The 16309-nt window shown below is 37.0% G+C and overlaps 1 protein-coding gene across 1 annotated transcript in view; it reads left to right on the top strand.

Moving 5' to 3' along the window:
• Positions 1-16309, top strand: part of LOC102804299 (RNA 3'-terminal phosphate cyclase-like protein) — a 30126-nt gene that overhangs the window by 10637 nt on the left and 3180 nt on the right. The window contains exons 3-7 of the mRNA XM_085503849.1: positions 756-931; positions 1744-1818; positions 6886-7010; positions 8899-9024; positions 15636-15789. Of these exons, the coding sequence (XP_085359975.1) occupies positions 756-931; positions 1744-1818; positions 6886-7010; positions 8899-9024; positions 15636-15789 (656 nt within the window). The remainder of the gene's footprint in view (positions 1-755; positions 932-1743; positions 1819-6885; positions 7011-8898; positions 9025-15635; positions 15790-16309) is intronic.

Below are 16309 nucleotides of genomic sequence, written 5' to 3'. Positions count from 1 at the left end.
TCCAAGCTACAGTTATAATTAAAACAAAATTAAACCACTGCAATATTATTTCGAATACAGTTTAGAATATACACAACCTAATATTAAGGCCGCATTTAGGTTCGCTTTAATGACTGATTGAGGAGGATATTACATCTTTGAGGGAAAATAAAATTACGAAATTAGTTGCGTCGTCATTGACTTTTAAATGAAGAAACAGAAATGGTCACAAAAATATGCAAATTTTATTACGATATTGATTATGTACCACCCGAATCTTCGTTATCTCCACTGACGAATGTGATCTATCGTACGCAAACTCTCGATGAAAAGCACTTTCCACCATGATGTATTGTTGCATCATTTAACCGGCAACAATGTTCTATGACCTAATGGGTCAAGTCTGTTATTAACCAATCAGAAAGTATGATCTGTTAGAATTGATTTCGGTGACTAAATGGCATGATTTTTTCAAAAATCTGGTAACTAGCAATTGAATCTGGCATGAAATATTTACTGCATTTTACTTTTCTAAACAGGTCATTGTCGAAGCGTAGTTTACTTAGGGTTACCATGGTCAATGCATTCACAACATATTCACACTGTATCATATTGAAATGATTACCAGTATTCGTTAAGCAATGATCAAGTTTTAAATTAGTGCTATTTTGAACGAGTGGGTGTTTTGCTGAATTTGACCCCGTATAAAAAAAATTGCACAAAAGTGGGGAGTGCATGGTGCTGATAATGCTGACTGTGAACTTTCTGCATTTCAGGTACAACTGTGTTTTATCAACCAGGGCTGCTGGCTGGTGGTCTTATTGAACATGACTGCAATTTACAAAGGTCTATTGGATACTGCTTAGAAGGTTTGGTTTGTTTAGCACCTTTTACAAAGAAACCAGTGAAAGCAATTCTTCGTGGTATAACTAATGACAAAATAGATCCATCCGTAAGTATCAAGCCACCTCCCCCCAACTAGATTATACTGGATTCTGCCGTAATTCGCCCAGGGCCGTTAAAGGGCAGTTCGGGTTTTTAAAAAGATAAAATGGAACCAAGAAATTATATCTTTTTAAAGGCGTTATTTTAACTGTTTCTGATGCCTAAAAGTTTCGCCATAGTCATTGACGCCTATTCAAGAGTATTGATGTTTATTGCGACTAGCATGAATGGGTAAGCTTCGTTTTGACAATGAGCTGTTATCGCAGTAAACAATGCTAAATTATTCTCAAATGCTCTGTTTATTTTCTGAAAACAACTAATTTCTTGATTAAAATAAAATCATGCCGCTTTCCTATCAAAATCAAAGCCAAAAGATTGTACTACAACATCGGCAAATCTTTTGCATGTTGCGTTCAATAACATTAACATATTTAAATGAGCTATGGTAATTTGAACACGTTGGCATGATCCAAACTTTTTCATTGGTTAATTATCGATTTGACCTTTCAAGTCAAAGAACACCGTCCAGGAAGTACTACCTCTCTTTGTACTGGTCACACAGTAATTATGTACAGTATGTACCAATCTTGGTAGATTTCATACAATGGCATTTGCAGTATTACAGTTGTGTATTGTTTCACTTTGACTTTCGAACATTTATCACTCTGATCTTGAGATGATTTGGTCATTTTTCAGGTTGCCAGTGTGCCACTAATCCAAGATTGTAATGTTGTCATAATTATGTCTATGCATGTTTCTTTCAACATAACAGATTTTGCATACAAATCTACCTAGTTTTTTTTTAAATTGACTTTACAGGTTGACGTGATCAGGACAGTGACACTGCCTCTTTTAAAGCGGTTTGGGGTACGAGAAGATGGTTTAGAACTTAAGGTCAGTAATTGAATTATGGTACGAAAAGTGTTATATTCAAATTATTTAATTTTAAATTCACTTTTACCCAAACCAGGAGACTGTAATAATCTTAAATAATGAAGATTTAAGCACTATAGTGAGTATATGACCGTCATTCTATTTCAAATCTCAATGTACTGTAGCAAATTAAGTTGACCAGCCCAACCTTTGATTGGCATAATATTGTGCACTAAATGGTACAGTAATTAAAATTGATTCCTACTTTGTATTATTTGCAGAACTGATTATCATCACCATGATAAATTATAAAATTAGTTGATTTGGCAAAAAATCCTGCAATATCGGTGCACTCTTACTAGCCTTCACTTGCAGAAACAAGGTTTTAGTTTTTAATCATCAAATCAATCAAACACATGTTTCATTTTTGTTACCACTCACAAGGCCATGTTTGGTTGACTTTTATTTTTTTTTAGCCCCGGTGTTGACTTATCATACACGAGTATAAGTGATTGTCCATTAGTGTCCGGCATCCATTATCCAACCTCAATGTCAATGTTTTACTTTTTCGACTTCTTCTTGAAAACTACAAGTCTGATTGTTTTGATATTTGGTGTATATGTACCTTGGGTAGACCTCACCTGAATTTGTTCCTCATGATATCGTGAATCCTCTAATTTTGGTGAATACTTTGTTTCATTTTGTAAAAAATAATATTTTCAACTTCTTGTTGAAATCCCCAAGTCAAACTCTCTTAAATTTGGTCATTTTATAATGATATCTTCATTTTTGGTAAAAAGTGATATTTTTGACTTCTTGGTGAAAACAGCAAGTCTGATTGCTTTGATATTATACTTGTAGGTTCCTCAGATAGATCTCTCTCAGATTTGTTCATTTTGTTATGATATCTTCAATTTATTATTTAAAATGTGCTTTGCTAACAATAGAGCTATCTCAGCCGAGAGGCTACTTGTTTATTTCCTACAATTGACTTTATGAAGTTTGGACCAAATGGACATCATTTCTCTTGATCAAAATATTTTAAATAAATCTTGAGTGAAAGTTGACAAAAGTTGACATGTGTGTTTGAAGCACTAGTCATCACGCAGCATCATCTTCGATATGTGACCCATAGCGTAACGGCTGCCTCGTCTTTGATATCTAATCCATTACAACGTCTGCCTCGTCTTTGATATGTGACCCATAGCAACGGCTGCATCATCTTTGATATGTGACCCGTAGCAACAACTGCCTCCTATTTGATATGTGACCCATAGCAATGGCTGCGTCATCTTTGATATGTGAGCCATAGCAATGGTTGCATCGTCTTTGATATGTGACCCATAGCAACGGCTGTATCGTCTTTGATATGTGACCCATAGCAACGGTTGCATCGTCTTTGATATTTGACCCATAGCAATGGCTGCATCGTCTTTGATATGTGACCAATAGCAATGTCTACATCATCTTTGATATGTGACCCATAGCAACGGCTGTATCGTCTTTGATATGTGACCCATAGCAACGACTGCATCGTCTTTGATATGTGACCCATAGCAACGACTGCATCATCTTTGATATCTGACCCATAGCAACGGCTGCCTTGTCTTTGATATCTGATCCATAGCAACGGCTGCTTCGTCTTTGATATCTTGCCCATAGCAAGAGCTGCATTGTCTTTGATATGTGACCCGTAGCAACGGTTGCATCGTCTTTGATATGTGACCCATAGCAACGACTGCATCATCTTTGATATGTGACCATAGCAATGGCTGCATCGTCTTTGATATGTGACCCATAGCTACGGCTGCACCATCTTTAATATCTTACCCACAGCAACGGCTGCATCGTCTTTGATGTGTGACCCATAGCAACAGCTGCATCGTCTTTAATATGTGATCCATAGCAATGACTGCATCGTCTTTGATATGTGACCCATAGCAATGGCTGCATCATCTTTGATATGTGACCCATAGCTACGGCTGCACCATCTTTAATATCTTACCCACAGCAACGGCTGTATCGTCTTTGATATGTGACCCATAGCAACGGCTGCGATATGTGTCTCATAGCAATGGCTGTATCGTCTTTAATATGTGACCCATAGCAACGGCTGCATCGTCTTTGATATGTGACCCACAACAACAACTGCATCGTCTTTGATATGTGACCCACAACAACGACTGCATCGTCTTTGATATGTGACCCATAGCAACGGCTGCATCGTCTTTGATATGTGACCCATAGCAATGGCTGCATCATCTTTGATATGTGACCCATAGCAACGGCTGCATCGTCTTTGATATGTGACCCATAGCAACGGCTGCATCGTCTTTGATATGTGACCCATAGCAACGGTTGCATCGTCTTTGATATTTGACCCATAGCAACGGCTACATCGTCTTTGATATGTGACCAATAGCTATGTCTACATCATCTTTGATATGTGATCCATAGCAACGGCTGCATCGTCTTTGATATGTGACCCATAGCAACGGCTGCATCGTCTTTGATATGTGACCCATAGCAACGGTTGCATCGTCTTTGATATTTGACCCATAGCAACAACTGCCTTCTATTTGATATGTGATCCATAGCAATGGCTGCATCGTCTTTGATATGTGATCCATAGCAACGACTGCATCGTCTTTGATATGTGACCCATAGCAACGGCTGCATCGTCTTTGATATGTGACCCATAGCAACGACTGCATCATCTTTGATATGTGACCTATAGCAACGGCTGCCTCGTCTTTGATATCTAATCCATTGCAACGGCTGCCTCGTCTTTGATATGTGACCAATAGCAACGGCTGCATCGTCTTTGATATGTGACCAATAGCAATGACTGCATCGTCTTTGATATGTGACCCATAGCAACGGTTGCATCGTCTTTGATGTGTGACCCATAGCAACGGCTGCATCGTCTTTGATATCTGACCCATAGCAACGGCTGCTTTGTCTTTGATATGTGATCCATAGCAACGGCTGCTTTGTCTTTGATATGTGACCCATAGCAACAACTGCCTCCTATTTGATATGTGATCCATAGCAACGGCTGCATCATCTTTGATATGTTACCTATAGCAACAACTGCATCGTCTTTGATATGTGACCCATAGCAACGACTGCATCATCTTTGATATGTGACCCATAGCATCGGCTGCATCGTCTTTGATATGTGTCCCATAGCAACGGCTGCATCGTCTTTGATATGTGACCCATAGCAACGGCTGCATCGTCTTTGATATGTGTCCCATAGTAACGGCTGCATCGTCTTTGATATGTGTCCCATAGCATCGGCTGCATCGTCTTTGATATGTGACCCGTAGCAACGGCTGCATCGTCTTTGATATGTGACCCATAGCAATGGCTGCATCGTCTTTGATATGTGTCCCATAGCAATGGCTGCATCGTCTTTGATATGTGACCCATAGCAACGGCTGCATCGTCTTTGATATGTGTCTCATAGCAACGACTGCATCGTCTTTGATATGTGTCCCATAGCAACGGCTGCCTCGTCCTTGATATGTAACCCATAGCAACGATTGCATCATCTTTGATATTTGGCATTCATAGCAGTGCATGCAGCATGTGTAAAATACTATGTTTACCTTGCCCGTACCATCAAAGATGGATCGGAAAGGTATATTAAGGGACAAATTTTGTCTGTCGTTGTCGTCGTACTTAATAATTGTTATTGTGTGCACAATAACTTTACTAATTCTATTCCAAACTTCATCAAACTTGGTGACCTTATTCATCAGTACAAAGTCTTCCCTGAAGTACAAAATCTGATAAAATATTTTGACTGTTTCTACTTGACTGATTACTGGTGATACACATCAAAGGTCACTGATCTCGGTGGAAATATGCATTGTTGTACGTGTTCAATGAAGCAAATCATTTATCTTGTAACAATATCACGTTGGTAATGTATCTCCCAAATCCCATGGGAATACTATACTGAGTTTCAAAACCAACTCATGGAGAGATTTTTTGCACAGTCTGATACACATTTGCAAACCTACCAATAAAATCTTTACAGAAAACAAGATGTCAGAAAATCAATATAAGCACTTCTATGAACTGGGTGCCAAACTTTGATCAAGATCTGAAGCTAATAGAAAATCTGTTTAGTTCAAAGTTATCAAATCCAAAACAATACATAAAAAATACATAAAAACCAAAACGTTGCGTCCACATTTTGTACTAAAATATATGTATTCTGTATTTGACAAACAGTTCATTTGACAAATGAAAATTCACAAAAATTTGTTTCAGCTATTAGAACAGAATGTTAGAGCTTTTATAATACTAATTTAAAAATGCACTTCAAAAACAAAGATTGCAGTGTTTGAAGATGTGGATTCTCAGGAGGCAACAGTACTGTTGACTTCTCTCTTTACTGGACACCAACTAACTATTTAAGTTGATTTGCATACAAAGCTGAGCTTGCAACATGATAGCTATTCATAGAGGGCGTTTTTTACTTTTCAAATAATACAGTAGTCACACAATGAATACAATAAGGCAGTTCATATTTGTCTCAGTGAATCATAAATTTTTGACAGACACCTGTACAAAATACTTGGACAAAAAGCCAGCTAAGAATTTCTGTTATCTTGCATGTTTTATGAATCTATTCATGTCTAAATGCAGCACTTTTTTTCTGTGATGAGGCATTTGTTTTTATACTAAAATATCTGAATTACTTTGAATAGAGCTGGAAATTATGTCCCTTAAAATAATTAAACAAATTAGGCACCAATGTTTTTGTAAGATATTTTCATCTATCAAGGACATTCGGTAGACTGATTCCCCACTGTTGGTTCAACCCCAAAACTTGTTTGTATTCAAAATTAATTATGACATTGCATGTTTATGTTGAAACAAACTATGATAAAGGGAATAATATTATATAACAAAGGGCAAGGTCACCAGTGTTTAACTATGTTTATTTTAATGAATTTTGACATGTGCTTCATGACGACTACAGCCTTTTAGAGGGGAAATGCCATCACTATCATATGGTAGAATAGATATTCTATGTATGGATTGTATTTTATTTTCTATTGACTTGTGCAGGTTGTAAAGCGAGGAGCTCCTCCCAATGGAGGTGGAGAAGTTCACTTCACATGCCCAGTTGTGAAAAAACTCAGACCCATCAATTTTACAGATCCAGGGAAGATCAAGAGAATCCGTGGTGTGTCGTATCCTTTAGTGTATTTATGTCACATTTTATATTCACTTAACTAGCTGAAAATAAACCACATACCATATTTGCTTCATTATAAGCTCATCTCTAATACAGTCACTTTATCAAATATTACTTTTCCATTTGTAGGATACATGTATGCGCACTAGTTCTTAATTGGTTAAGGAAGATTTATGTGTTTTTTTAATTATGTTTTTAATTTAAGTATTTTTCGATTGAGAAATGTCACCTACTTAGGGATAAACATTGATCCATCAATGACATGGAAAACTCACATTGAAAAAGTTAAGAAAGTTATCAGACCCAAAGTAGGCATAATTTCTCGCATTTGCCACTATGTCCCTAAATCAATACTAATCCTTCTATATAACACACTAATTCTGACACACGCCACTATGTCCCTAAATCAATACTAATCCTTCTATATAACACACTAATTCTGACACACGCCACTATGTCCCTAAATCAATACTAATCCTTCTATATAACACACTAATTCTGACACACACCACTATGTCCCTAAATCAATACTAATCCTTCTATATAACACACTAATTCTGACACATTTAACCTACTGTATTGAAATTGGGGGGAATACATATCCTACATTGCTGCAACCAATATTTCGTTTACAAAAAAAGTAGCTAGACTAATCACATTTTCAGACGTTTTTGCACCTTCTGCTCATATCTTTTATCAACTTGGCATACTAGATATTTATAAACTTTGCAAACTTTACACTTGTCTATTTATATTTGACCTTAAAAATAATTGCTTTGCCAATAATCTGAGTCACTATTTTGATGATCTGTCTCATAGCTATCCGACGAAGTCAATATTCCAAAGCAATCTTGCAATCCCAAAAGTTAACCTAACCATTTCTCAGCATAATCTAAAATTTGCATCTGTTAAACATTGGAACTCACTCCCAGCCTCCCTTAAAAATATCCCATAATAAACTTCAAAAACACATTAAAGCATTACCTACTACAGAATTAAACCTTTTACCTTATCAATATGTTTTTTACACATCAGATTTGTTATTTTCTTTCATTTCCTCCTTCTATATGTTGTATATCACTATTCTTGGAAGTCCTACCAACCTAACTCCATTTTAATTGAATTATTCTAATCATTATTTAATCATTTAACCAGTTGTATTACCATAATATCATACAATAAGTTGATTCTTGGACTAGATTAGTTCAGACGAACTATTTTCCTTGGACCAAACCAGAAAACTTCAAACATCCTTTTTTCTTCATTCTCACATTGTTTGTTTTCTGTTGTTGTATATTTTCTGGTGAAATAAATCAAATCAAATCAAAAACTCAATACTCAGGTTTGTATTCCAGCATTGTCAAGTTGAATGTCATGAGCCAGTGTGTTTTTTGTCTGTCAAAAAATTAAAATTCAATTCAGAAACTGAAATTATAATCAATACTGTCTGGAGTTGGTCATCCCGCTGAATTTTATGATACCAGCACCTGGAGTTCAAACTCTAACTTGATAACTATAACACCATTCTTCATGCCACAGTTCACTGTTGACTGGAAAACACCTTTTTATTAATCTCCTGGACACTCACTGATCGCCCAGGGGCAACATCTGGGGTATGTCTTACACACACACTAATCAGTCAGAATGTAATATAACATAAAACATAAATCATATTATCCAGTGTTAATATTTGACCTGACTCCATGACCTCATGATATTTGGTGTCAGAATTGGGATAGATTGTACTCTGTAACCAGTTTGTACTACAAATATAATGCATTTTGAACCGGTTACACTTGCACATATCTGGGTTACAATATAGCCACACAATAGTATGTAATATCAATTAGTCTGTGAGTGTACTAACCCTTGATCACATGTAGATATGGGATGAGAGTCTCTCCTGCAATGACCAACAGAATAGTAGAGGCTGCTAAAGGAATCCTATTACAGTTTTTACCAGATATCTATATTTACACTGATCATATGAAAGGACAACAAGCTGGAAAGTAAGTGACAGTCTCAATTTGTAATATATTAACTTTAGTCATATTGCGAAATTTGAATTTAACATACTAATGCAGCTTTTCTGTTTTACTCCATTGCAGAAACTGATAGCAATAATTTAGAGTAAAAATATCAGTAATGTGTTGTCCATATCATAAATTAAACACATTGACAGTCATAGCACTGTATGGCTGTCCATAACATAAAGTAGTATATGTGTGGCCTCCATTGTGTTAACAAATTGACAGTCATAGTAGTGTATGCTGTCCATAACATAAAGTAGTATATGTGTGGCCTCCATTGTATTAACACATTGACAGTCATAGCACTGTATGCTGTCCATAACATAAAGTAGTATATGTGTGGCCTCTATTGTATTAACACATTGACAGTCATAGCACTGTACGCTGTCCATAACATAAAGTAGTATATGTGTGGCCTCCATTGTGTTAACAAATTGACAGTCATAGTAGTGTATGCTGTCCATAACATAAAGTAGTATATGTGTGGCCTCCATTGTATTAACACATTGACAGTCATAGCACTGTATGCTGTCCATAACATAAAGTAGTATATGTGTGGCCTCCATTGTGTTAACAAATTGACAGTCATAGTAGTGTATGCTGTCCATAACATAAAGTAGTATATGTGTGGCCTCCATTGTATTAACACATTGACAGTCATAGCACTGTATGCTGTCCATAACATAAAGTAGTATATGTGTGGCCTCTATTGTATTAACACATTGACAGTCATAGCACTGTACGCTGTCCATAACATAAAGTAGTATATGTGTGGCCTCCATTGTGTTAACAAATTGACAGTCATAGTAGTGTATGCTGTCCATAACATAAAGTAGTATATGTGTGGCCTCCATTGTATTAACACATTGACAGTCATAGCACTGTATGCTGTCCATAACATAAAGTAGTATATGTGTGGCCTCCAATGTGTTAACACATTGACAGTCATAGCACTGTATGCTGTCCATAACATAAAGTAGTATATGTGTGGCCTCCAATGTGTTAACACATTGACAGTCATAGCACTGTATGCTGTCCATAACATAAAGTAGTATATGTGTGGCCTCCAATGTGTTAACACATTGACAGTCATAGCACTGTATGCTGTCCATAACATAAAGTAGTATATGTGTGGCCTCCATTGTGTTAACAAATTGACAGTCATAGTAGTGTATGCTGTCCATAACATAAAGTAGTATATGTGTGGCCTCCATTGTATTAACACATTGACAGTCATAGCACTGTATGCTGTCCATAACATAAAGTAGTATATGTGTGGCCTCTATTGTATTAACACATTGACAGTCATAGCACTGTACGCTGTCCATAACATAAAGTAGTATATGTGTGGCCTCCATTGTGTTAACAAATTGACAGTCATAGTAGTGTATGCTGTCCATAACATAAAGTAGTATATGTGTGGCCTCCATTGTATTAACACATTGACAGTCATAGCACTGTATGCTGTCCATAACATAAAGTAGTATATGTGTGGCCTCCAATGTGTTAACACATTGACAGTCATAGCACTGTATGCTGTCCATAACATAAAGTAGTATATGTGTGGCCTCCAATGTGTTAACACATTGACAGTCATAGCACTGTATGGCTGTCCATAACATAAAGTAGTATATGTGTGGCCTCCAATGTGTTAACACATTGACAGTCATAGCACTGTATGCTGTCCATAACATAAAGTAGTATATGTGTGGCCTCTATTGTATTAACACATTGACAGTCATAGCACTGTACGCTGTCCATAACATAAAGTAGTATATGTGTGGCCTCCATTGTATTAACACATTGACAGTCATAGCACTGTATGCTGTCCATAACATAAAGTAGTATATGTGTGGCCTCCAATGTGTTAACACATTGACAGTCATAGCACTGTATGCTGTCCATAACATAAAGTAGTATATGTGTGGCCTCTATTGTATTAACACATTGACAGTCATAGTAGTGTATGCTGTCCGTAACATAAAGTAGTATATGTGTGGCCTCCATTGTGTTAACACATTGACAGTCATAGTAGTGTATGCTGTCCAAAACATAAAGTAGTATATGTGTGGCCTCCATTGTATTAACACATTGACAGTCATAGCACTGTATGCTGTCCATAACATAAAGTAGTATATGTGTGGCCTCCAATGTGTTAACACATTGACAGTCATAGTAGTGTATGCTGTCCGTAACATAAAGTAGTATATGTGTGGCCTCCAATGTGTTACCACATTGACAGTCATAGCACTGTATGCTGTCCATAACATAAAGTAGTATATGTGTGGCCTCCATTGTATTAACACATTGACAGTCATAGTACTGTACGCTGTCCATAACATAAAGTAGTATATGTGTGGCCTCCAATGTGTTAACACATTGACAGTCATAGCACTGTATGCTGTCCATAACATAAAGTAGTATATGTGTGGCCTCCATTGTATTAACACATTGACAGTCATAGTAGTGTATGCTGTCCAAAACATAAAGTAGTATATGTGTGGCCTCCATTGTGTTAACACATTGACAGTCATAGCACTGTATGCTGTCCATAACATAAAGTAGTATATGTGTGGCCTCTATTGTATTAACACATTGACAGTCATAGTAGTGTATGCTGTCCATAACATAAAGTAGTATATGTGTGGCCTCCAATGTGTTAACACATTGACAGTCATAGTAGTGTATGCTGTCCGTAACATAAAGTAGTATATGTGTGGCCTCCAATGTGTTACCACATTGACAGTCATAGCACTGTATGCTGTCCATAACATAAAGTAGTATATGTGTGGCCTCCATTGTATTAACACATTGACAGTCATAGTACTGTACGCTGTCCATAACATAAAGTAGTATATGTGTGGCCTCCAATGTGTTAACACATTGACAGTCATAGTAGTGTATGCTGTCCATAACATAAAGTAGTATATGTGTGGCCTCCATTGTATTAACACATTGACAGTCATAGCACTGTATGCTGTCCATAACATAAAGTAGTATATGTGTGGCCTCCAATGTGTTAACACATTGACAGTCATAGTAGTGTATGCTGTCCGTAACATAAAGTAGTATATGTGTGGCCTCTATTGTATTAACACATTGACAGTCATAGCACTGTATGCTGTCCATAACATAAAGTAGTATATGTGTGGCCTCCAATGTGTTAACACATTGACAGTCATAGCACTGTATGCTGTCCATAACATAAAGTAGTATATGTGTGGCCTCCAATGTGTTAACACATTGACAGTCATAGCACTGTATGCTGTCCGTAACATAAAGTAGTATATGTGTGGCCTCCAATGTGTTAACACATTGACAGTCATAGCACTGTATGCTGTCCATAACATAAAGTAGTATATGTGTGGCCTCCATTGTATTAACACATTGACAGTCATAGCACTGTACGCTGTCCATAACATAAAGTAGTATATGTGTGGCCTCCATTGTATTAACACATTGACAGTCATAGCACTGTATGCTGTCCATAACATAAAGAAGTATATGTGTGGCCTCCATTGTATTAACACATTGACAGTCATAGCACTGTACGCTGTCCATAACATAAAGTAGTATATGTGTGGCCTCCAATGTGTTAACACATTGACAGTCATAGCACTGTATGCTGTCCATAACATAAAGTAGTATATGTGTGGCCTCTATTGTATTAACACATTGACAGTCATAGTAGTGTATGCTGTCCATAACATAAAGTAGTATATGTGTGGCCTCCATTGTATTAACACATTGACAGTCATAGCACTGTATGCTGTCCATAACATAAAGTAGTATATGTGTGGCCTCCATTGTATTAACAAATTGACAGTCATACTAATGTATGGCTGTCCATAACATAAAGTAGTACATGTGTGGCCTCCATTGTGTTAACAAATTGACAGTCATACTAATGTATGGCTGTCCATAACATAAAGTAGTATATGTGTGGCCTCCAATGTGTTAACAAATTGACAGTCATAGTAGTGTATGCTGTCCATAACATAAAGTAGTATATGTGTGGCCTCCATTGTGTTAACACATTGACAGTCATAGTAGTGTATGCTGTCCATAACATAAAGTAGTATATGTGTGGCCTCCATTGTATTAACAAATTGACAGTCATACTAATGTATGGCTGTCCATAACATAAAGTAGTATATGTGTGGCCTCCATTGTGTTAACACATTGACAGTCATAGCACTGTATGCTGTCCATAACATAAAGTAGTATATGTGTGGCCTCCATTGTATTAACAAATTGACAGTCATACTAATGTATGGCTGTCCATAACATAAAGTAGTACATGTGTGGCCTCCATTGTGTTAACAAATTGACAGTCATACTAATGTATGGCTGTCCATAACATAAAGTAGTATATGTGTGGCCTCCAATGTGTTAACAAATTGACAGTCATAGTAGTGTATGCTGTCCATAACATAAAGTAGTATATGTGTGGCCTCCATTGTATTAACACATTGACAGTCATAGTAGTGTATGCTGTCCATAACATAAAGTAGTATATGTGTGGCCTCCATTGTGTTAACACATTGACAGTCATAGTAGTGTATGCTGTCCATAACATAAAGTAGTATATGTGTGGCCTCCATTGTGTTAACACATTGACAGTCATAGTAGTGTATGCTGTCCATAACATAAAGTAGTATATGTGTGGCCTCCATTGTGTTAACACATTGACAGTCATAGCACTGTATGCTGTCCATAACATAAAGTAGTATATGTGTGGCCTCCAATGTGTTAACACATTGACAGTCATAGTAGTGTATGCTGTCCATAACATAAAGTAGTATATGTGTGGCCTCCATTGTATTAACACATTGACAGTCATAGCACTGTATGCTGTCCATAACATAAAGTAGTATATGTGTGGCCTCCATTGTATTAACAAATTGACAGTCATACTAATGTATGGCTGTCCATAACATAAAGTAGTACATGTGTGGCCTCCATTGTGTTAACAAATTGACAGTCATACTAATGTATGGCTGTCCATAACATAAAGTAGTATATGTGTGGCCTCCAATGTGTTAACACATTGACAGTCATAGTAGTGTATGCTGTCCATAACATAAAGTAGTATATGTGTGGCCTCCAATGTGTTAACACATTGACAGTCATAGCACTGTATGCTGTCCATAACATAAAGTAGTATATGTGTGGCCTCCATTGTGTTAACAAATTGACAGTCATAGTAGTGTATGCTGTCCATAACATAAAGTAGTATATGTGTGGCCTCCATTGTATTAACACATTGACAGTCATAGCACTGTATGCTGTCCATAACATAAAGTAGTATATGTGTGGCCTCCATTGTGTTAACACATTGACAGTCATAGTAGTGTATGCTGTCCATAACATAAAGTAGTATATGTGTGGCCTCCATTGTATTAACACATTGACAGTCATAGCACTGTATGCTGTCCATAACATAAAGTAGTATATGTGTGGCCTCCAATGTGTTAACACATTGACAGTCATAGTAGTGTATGCTGTCCATAACATAAAGTAGTATATGTGTGGCCTCCATTGTATTAACACATTGACAGTCATAGCACTGTATGCTGTCCATAACATAAAGTAGTATATGTGTGGCCTCCAATGTGTTAACACATTGACAGTCATAGCACTGTATGCTGTCCATAACATAAAGTAGTATATGTGTGGCCTCCAATGTGTTAACACATTGACAGTCATAGCACTGTATGCTGTCCATAACATAAAGTAGTATATGTGTGGCCTCCATTGTATTAACACATTGACAGTCATAGCACTGTATGCTGTCCATAACATAAAGTAGTATATGTGTGGCCTCCAATGTGTTAACACATTGACAGTCATAGTAGTGTATGCTGTCCGTAACATAAAGTAGTATATGTGTGGCCTCCAATGTGTTAACACATTGACAGTCATAGCACTGTATGCTGTCCATAACATAAAGTAGTATATGTGTGGCCTCCAATGTGTTAACAAATTGACAGTCATAGTAGTGTATGCTGTCCATAACATAAAGTAGTATATGTGTGGCCTCCATTGTATTAACACATTGACAGTCATAGCACTGTATGCTGTCCATAACATAAAGTAGTATATGTGTGGCCTCTATTGTATTAACACATTGACAGTCATAGCACTGTATGCTGTCCATAACATAAAGTAGTATATGTGTGGCCTCTATTGTATTAACACATTGACAGTCATAGCACTGTATGCTGTCCATAACATAAAGTAGTATATGTGTGGCCTCTATTGTATTAACACATTGACAGTCATAGCACTGTATGCTGTCCATAACATAAAGTAGTATATGTGTGGCCTCCAATGTGTTAACACATTGACAGTCATAGCACTGTATGTAGGTATGCCTCAATTGTGTTGTCATTAAAAACATTTCTTAAGACAAACAATATGCAAACAAAGTGATGTACTGATAAGTCTATATACCAAGCACTGATGAATAATAACTGATAACATTGCTGCTCATTTTCATCTGTGATATAAATTGTGATGGTGAAACCGACAAATTGACTTTAAACACTGGAATTGAGAAAATTTGTTGTATTGCTTTCATTGGCTAGATCTCCTGGATTTGGACTATCCCTAGTTGCTGAGACAACAGAAGGTGTTTTTCTGAGTGCAGAGATGGCATCCAATCAGCCTGGAGAAGATGCTACAGTACCAGAAGATTTAGGAAGAGATACTGCCAAATTATTATTGGAGGAAATTTACAGAGTATGTTTTAAACCAGTACACATTTGCCAACCACAATCAGTACACATTTGCCAACCAAAACCTGTACACATTTGCCAACCACAACCAGTACACATTTGCCAACCACAATCAGTACACATTTGCCAACCAAAACTTGTACACATTTGCCAACCAAAACTTGTACACATTTGCCAACCACGACCTGTACACATTTGCCAACCACAACCAGTACACATTTGCCAACCACAACCAGTACACATTTGCCAACCACAACCAGTACACATTTGCCAACCACAACCTGTACACATTTGCCAACCAAAACTTGTACACATTTGCCAACCACGACCTGTACACATTTGCCAACCACGACCTGTACACATTTGCCAACCACAAACAGTACACATTTGCTCAACCTGTACACATTTGCCAACCTGTACACATTTGCCAACCACAACCTTGTACACATTTGCCAACCACAAACAGTACACATTTGCTCAACCTGTACACATTTGCCAACCTTGTACACATTTGCCAACCAAAA

This window comes from Saccoglossus kowalevskii, chromosome 9 (assembly GCF_978046115.1).
Source record: "Saccoglossus kowalevskii chromosome 9, keSacKowa6.1, whole genome shotgun sequence".
NCBI classification, from domain to species: domain Eukaryota; kingdom Metazoa; phylum Hemichordata; class Enteropneusta; family Harrimaniidae; genus Saccoglossus; species Saccoglossus kowalevskii.
Note: the sequence above shows the minus strand (reverse complement) of the source record. Positions and strands in the feature narration are given on the sequence as shown.